Source organism: Salvelinus fontinalis, chromosome 6, assembly GCF_029448725.1.
Source record: "Salvelinus fontinalis isolate EN_2023a chromosome 6, ASM2944872v1, whole genome shotgun sequence".
In the NCBI taxonomy this organism is placed as follows: Eukaryota; Metazoa; Chordata; class Actinopteri; order Salmoniformes; family Salmonidae; genus Salvelinus; species Salvelinus fontinalis.
The window spans coordinates 39732641-39739995 of NC_074670.1; the positions used below are offsets into that span (position 1 = coordinate 39732641).

The following is a 7355-nucleotide window of genomic DNA, read 5'->3' on the forward strand; positions in this document are numbered from 1 at the left end:
CTAACTTCTGAGTTGGAAGTTTCCATTGCAAAGCTACTGTGAGCCTATATCTATTGGTTTAGCACTCTGGTAGACACCCACATTTAAAGTCACATCATGAATGGATTAGAATGAAATAACACTGCCATAAAGTACACAAATAAATACCAATAACAAAGTGTCAATGCCAAAGCATATTATTGTTTTAGGAGGGGAATCTAACAGCTGATAGTGATCTTGCTTTGCTAAAAGGAAATAGCAAAATAATTGTACCATTAAATATAGTCCACACACACACACACACACACACACACACACACCTCCAATAGACTTTCAAATCAGTAAAACAAATACATAATTTATGGTGAATGGGTGTTTATTCATTTTCAGAGCACACACTGCATTTCATTCCCTGACCGTGTGCAATCAGTCAAATAAGACCTACGCTATTGGTGAGAATCTTATGAAAAGACAGGAACAATACACCATATCTGACCGCTGATTGGTTAGAACATCTGCTTGTCAAAGGTTCTTGGCTCTTTGACTACGGATTGCGTCTTGATAAAAAGCCGATGGGCGCTCCACCCGCACAAGAACAATCATACTTTAGTAATTTTATTGATCAAACAATGTTATTTATATTTGATGTATTAATGAATAATCCAAAGGATTCACTATTCAAGGTTTTGCACTGATTCTGCGTTTGCCTTCTTCAGGTAGGTTTATTTCTTATTTCTTTATTTCTTGTGGTTTTCAGCACTATGGCCACGCCAGAATATGGTCGCATAAAATGTCAATGTGCATGCCGATAGACCATTTGAATAATGTGCATTCGTATAGAAGACTCTGTTTTAGTACATCTCGTATAACATGTAATAGAACAGCTGTCAGAAGGGGAAATTTAAGCCTATTCTGTATGCAGTTTACCCCTCCCTGATCATATGTCGGCTTAATTCTGATGTCTTTTTACAGAAATACCCAATTTGTGTTCATATTAGGCTACGTTGATAATTAGGATAACACATTAATCAGTAATTTCCATGCAATTATCAATTGTTAGCTAGTAGGCTAAAATAGGCCTCACTGTTGAATGTCTTGAACAAATAATTTACATTAGAATACCATTCTACAGTCTCAAAGCTTCTGGATTCGTTTATAATCGAGCAGTTTTTCAGCCATGAATATTTTAAGACAGCTAGGCATGCAACCAATGTAAAAACCTGAGGGTGGAGACCGGCAGGATGGGGAATATGTTACATAATTCTCTTCCCATTCAACAATCGCTCCATGATACCATTTTTCCTTATTGAAGACTTTTAATTTCCTTAGGACTCAGTCATTTACGTGGTCTCCTCTTGTCTCCTTAACCTTTTCCACGCTAACATGGTCATGGAAGGAGTATACAAGGGCAATACAATTCTCAGTAGAATAGGCATTCTTTCGCTTGCTCTGCATTTTTAGATACATGCAAATGAAGTAACAAGAGGGAGTTTGAGGAAGCTGTTTAATTTACTGAAGACTATTAATATGCACCCTGTGTGTAGGCCTAGGCTACAGCATTTACATATTTGCACTGCTGACACTGAAAATATACAGTACATAAGTAGCCTAAAGTACACTGCTTTATTTCTGATATTTTTTGTAAGATTTTATTTCAGATTTTAGACAATAGACATAGACAAAAGACAATAGACAATAGACAACTTAACATTTTACAGACATAGATCCACTAAACTAGACATTACCTTGGCTGGGACTTAATGCCCAACCTTCAACATAAATAAAAAAGACAAAAAACACCAACTCAGACATACAGTTCAAATCCAAAGTTTGGACAGACCTACTCATTGAAGGGTTTTTCTTTATTTTTACTATTTTCTACATAGTAGAATAATAGTGAAGACATCAAAACTATGAAATAACACATATGGAATCATGTAGTAACCAAAAAGAGTGTTAAAGAAATCAAAATATTTTTAATATTGTATATTCTTCGAAGTAGCCACCCTTTGCCTTGATGAAAGCTTTGCACACTCGTGGCATTCTCTCAGTTTTGGCATTCTCTGAAACCCATATACTATGTTCTTACAAAAAATGGTTTGCAATTCTCTAGTACAGCCAATATTGAAGACTTTTAAATGCTTCTCAAAGATGCCCTCTGGTGGTGAAACTAGCACTAACTAGAATTAATAGCAACAATGGCTGACAATTAAACAATTTGCCATAGAATTCTGCAGCAGCCAGCAAGGTGTGCTGCAGTATGACGTAACTTTTACAGGAAGAACCACTGTAGGAAGGAGAGGAGATTTTGGTCATTTCGTCCCCACCTGTCCACTAAAAGACCAGGCTCACCGGTAGGAGCGAGTACTCTGGTGGGCCATATGGAGAACGTTTCCTCTCCCCTTACTCGCATCCCTTTTCATGCCATGTTGCTGTGGGGGAACCAGACGAAATCTCTCCGGGTATTAATCGACTATGGGGCAGATGAGAGCTTTATGGATGCTACCCTGGCATCCGAGCTGGATATCCCCACAGCCCCTCTCCATTCCCATGGACATTAGAGCACTGGACGGGAGCTCTATAGGCCCGGTCACCCACAATACCACCCCCATCAACCTACTTGTGTCAGGGAAACACAGCGAGACGATACAGTTCCTGCTCATTAAGTCTCCTTAGATTCCCGTGGTATTGGGATTCTCCTAGCCCGTTCTGCTACCCCCAGTTCCTGAAGTCAGTGCAGCCTGCCCCAGGACTTCTTCCTGGGGGCTCGGAAGTTGCCCCGGATCTCTCCGCCATTCCCCATTCCAGGACCTCCGGGAGGTGTTCAGTAAGGCCTGGGCCACTTCGCTTCCGCCGCACTGACCATATGACTGCGGGATTGACCTTCTCCCATGCACCACTCTGCCCCGGAGACGACTGTACTCTCTGTCGGGTCCGGAGTCCAAGGCTATGGAGACCTACATTGAGGACTCCCTAGCTGCAGGGTTCATCCGTCCTTCTGTGTCCCCAGCGGGCGCAGGGTTCTTCTTTGTGGAGAAGAAGGACAAAACCATGCGCCCGTGCATCGACTACCGGGATCTCAACGACATCATGGTGAAAAACCGCTACCCGCTACCACTCATCTCCTCGGCCTTCGACCCACTCCAGGGGGCCACCGTGTTCTCCATGCTGGACCTACGGAACGCCTAGCACCTGGTGCAGATACGGGAAGGGGACGAGTGGAAGACTGCCTTCAACACGGCCAGCGGTCACTACGAGTATCTGGTCATGCCGTTCGGCCATACCAACGCCCCTACTGTGTTCCAGGCTCTGGTTAATGATGTTCTCCGCGACATGTTGAATCAGTTCGTCTTTGTCTACCTTGAAGACATCCTCGTCTTCTCCCGCTCCAAACTTACATTGTAAAACCTATGATAGCCAACTTTCTTACTCCGCCCATAAGTTTTGGACTTTATAACACTCCCAGAAAGCATGAATTATTAAGTCATTGTTTGTTTTACACTTAAGACATGACTCTACCATGGTGCTGTAGAATTTGTGTATTTTGTCTCTTGTATAATATATTCTATACATTAGTTTATACTTGATTAAGCTTACATTTCTGTTAGCTGTAATTTTGTTATTTATGTTCCAACAGTTCTTTTTAGGTCTTGGTTCCAGTATTTTATATATCTTTTCAAAGAGTGTTATTTGAATTGGCTCTCTGCAAGGTTTTGTAGGCTATATCTTACCTATCATATGAGTATCCTTTTCTGACTCAAATAGGATATCCTCAACATTGCTTTGCTGTCCAAAATATTTCAGATTGAAATTTCATGATATAAAACTTTTAAATTGCATATCATTTAAAAAATACAATGCTTTATTTCAAATGTAGACATTATAAAGATATCTGTTAAATGAAATAATCTAACAAGCTAAACTACCCCCTCCACCCACCCCCATTACTAAGCCAAAGCCAAAAAATCAAAGCATTATAATATCATGCAACATTTGATTAGGGTCTAAATCCTCTCGCTTGCAATCAGAAATGACAGCTCATGGCCAGATAGATATTATGGACTGACTGTGAACTCATTCTCTGCCCTCATCTCCCGTCTTTAGTTTGCCATGGCGACCGTGGTGATGGAGCAGATTGGTCGCCTGTTCATCAATGCTCAACAGTTGCGTCAGATTCCTCAGCTGCTCGAGTCGGCCTTCCCTACTCTGCCCTGCACCGTGAAGGCCCACGATGTGCCCTGGGTGTTCCGTGAGCCTCACATCATTGGAGGCTACAGGCAGCCGGAACACAGCTGGCGCTACTACTTCCTCACCCTCTTCCAGAGGCACAACGAGGCACTCAACGTTTGGACCCACCTGCTCGCCGCCTTCATCATCCTGGTCAAGTGCCAGGAGCTGTCCGAGACAGTGGATTTCCTCCGTGACCCCCACGCCCAGCCCCTGTTTATCGTCCTCCTCTCAGCCTTCACCTACCTGTCGTGCAGTGCCCTGGCCCACCTGCTCAACGCCAAGTCCGAGCTCTCCCACTACACCTTCTACTTCCTGGACTATGTGGGCGTGGCCATCTACCAGTATGGCAGCGCCCTGGCCCACTTTTACTATGCAATCGAGGAAGGCTGGCACGCCCGGGTGCGAGGGATCTTCCTGCCCACCGCAGCGTTCCTAGCCTGGTTCTCGTGCTTCGGCTGCTGCTATGGCAAGTATGCCAGCCCGAGGCTGCCCAAGTTTGCCCACAAGCTATTCCAGGTGGTGCCCTCGGGCCTGGCCTACTGCCTGGACATTAGCCCCGTGCTGCACCGCATCTACAGCTGCCACCAGCAGGAGGGGGGCTGCTCGAACCAGGCTGTGGCTTACCACCGCTACCAGGTACTCTTTTTCCTAGTGAGCGCCTACTTCTTTTCCTGCCCCCACCCAGAGCGCTGGCTGCCCGGGCGATGTGACTTCATTGGCCAGGGCCACCAGATCTTCCACGTTTTCCTGGTGCTGTGCACCCTGGTGCAGATCGAGGCGACACGCATAGACTACATTGAGCGGAGGCCCCTCTACGAGCGTCTCCACGGCAACCTGGCCCATGATGCAGTGGCGCTCTTCATCTTCACGGCATGCTGCAGCGCGCTCACTGCCTTCTACGTGCGGAAACGTGTGCAGGCGCAAATGTGCGAGAAAGAAGAGTAGGAGCTGTCAGGACAGAGGGATGAAGGAGGATAAGGGAGAAAGACTAATCTGATTTACACTGGAAAGCTAAAAAAGACAAGAGATTAAAGCAATCAGACTGTTCATTTTGTAAAAACAATGACCTGCTGTTTTTTTCTGTTCTTTTATTGTGGCCTGCCAAATGACATTTTAAACTGGCAACATAGATTGTCTTGTGATTGACCTTCCAGGAAGACAGAAACATCCTGGTAGTTTCTTTCTGTCACATCACAAGCAGTCCCTGTAACACTCCAAATAACATCTTTGCACTTCACAGAGAGGGTAAAATGAAGGTCGGAATTGAGACTTTTTTATTGTGTTGATTTTCCTCTTAATTTTCCACTCTCTACTGTGAGATCACATGTCATGGCCTGGTTACCTACTGAATAGTCTGAATGGCTGTTTGACTACATACTGTACTGACTGACCGACACCAAGCATGACACTAACCATCTCAATAGAGGTATGCAGGAAAGAATGGAAAGTATACCCACGTTGCCCTTAAGTGGATAATCAAATAAATAATTATAATAGTTTAATAATTTCTCACCAGCTTTATTTCTTAAAAGTACAATGTGAGTTTCAAAGCGATTTGACTCCCAAGTCAAATGTTAATGCTTAATGAAGATCAGTATTCTTTTTTAAAAATCCTTGGTTAACTAATGAAATTCCAGTAAGCTGCAAGTAAACACCTCCAAATGCTGTCTCCCCTACTCATTCTCTGTGTTTTATCTACCATTTTCTCTGCCCATTTTCTCCAAAGCTATGTTCGATCAATGATTGAGATGCCTATACGGGGTGTCAGATATAATAGACTGGCAGTTAGACTGGGCAAGAGGCATAGCGCACACAATTTGCAAACCAAACCGAACATTTCTCCTCTAAGATACATATATTGGCCATTTTACTAACATGTGGATTGATCATGTCAAAGAACAAAGCTGGCACTCTTAGGATAGTTGGCATAAGAAATGGATGGAACTATGTGCCCAACATTACTATGATGTCTCTTTGTCGTTGTGATAATATGCATTTTGCATTCAAGGGCTGGAACTTCAGCTTTTGCCTTTTCACACCCGATGATGTCAATGCCTTTGTGTGTATTGTTCAGTCTTTTCATGGACTTGACTTTACTCACAAAAGGGCTGTCTGAGTACTTAGTATGGTGACTTACTGTTTGTACATTTGTATATGTATGGTTGGGTATGTACAGTTGAAGTCGGAAGTTTACATACACTTAAGTTGCAGTCATTAAAACAAATTTTTAAACGACTCCACAAATTTCTTGTTAACAAACGGTAGTTTTGGCAAGTCGGTTAGGACATCTACTTTGTCCATGACACAAGTCATTTTTCCAACAATTGTTTACAGACAGATTATTTAACTTATAATTCCTTATATCATAATTCCAATGGGTCAGAAGTTTAAATTGACTGTGCCTTTAAAACGCTTGGAAAATTCCAGAAAATTATGTCATGGCTTCAGAAGCTTCTGATAGGCTAATTGACATCATTTGAGTCAATTGAAGGTGTACCTGTGGATGTATTTCAAGGCCTACCTTCAAACTCAATGCCTCTTTGCTTGACATCATGGGAAAAACAAAAGAAATCAGCCAAGACCTCAGAAAATAAAAGTCTGGTTCATCCTTGGGAGCAATTTCCAACCGCCTGAAGGTACCACGTTCATCTTTACAAACAATAGTATGCAAGTATAAACCCCATGGGACCACGCAGCCATCATACCACTCAGGAAGGAGACACATTCTGTCTCCTAGAGATGAATGTACTTTGGTGTGAAAAGTGAAAATCAATCCCAGAACAACAGCAAAGGACCTTGTGGAGATGCTGGAGGAAACCGGTACAAAAGTATCTATATCCACAGTAAAACGAGTCCTATATCGACATAACCTGAAAGGCCGCTCAGCAAGAAAGAAGCCACTGCTCCAAAACCTCAATAAAAAAGTCAGACTACGGTTTGCAACTGCACATGGGAACAAAGAACATACTTTTTGGAGAAATGTCCTCTGGTCTGATGAAACAAAAATAGAACGGTTTGGCCATAATGAACATCGTTATGCTTGGAGGAAAAGGGTGAAGCTTGCAAGCCGAAGAACACCATCCGAATTGTGAAGCACGGGGGTGGCAGCATTATGTTGTGGGGGTGCTTTGCTGATGGAGGGACTA

General features: G+C 43.1%; 1 protein-coding gene across 1 annotated transcript; it reads left to right on the forward strand.

The window, feature by feature from the left end:
* Positions 1-497: 497 nt before the first annotated feature.
* LOC129857826 (membrane progestin receptor alpha-B-like) lies at positions 498-6444 on the forward strand. Its single transcript, XM_055926442.1, has 2 exons — positions 498-695; positions 4084-6444. The coding sequence occupies exon 2, from the start codon at positions 4090-4092 to the stop codon at positions 5152-5154; it is 1065 nt and encodes a 354-aa protein (XP_055782417.1). The 5' UTR covers positions 498-695; positions 4084-4089; the 3' UTR covers positions 5155-6444.
* The last annotated feature ends 911 nt before the right edge of the window (positions 6445-7355 follow it).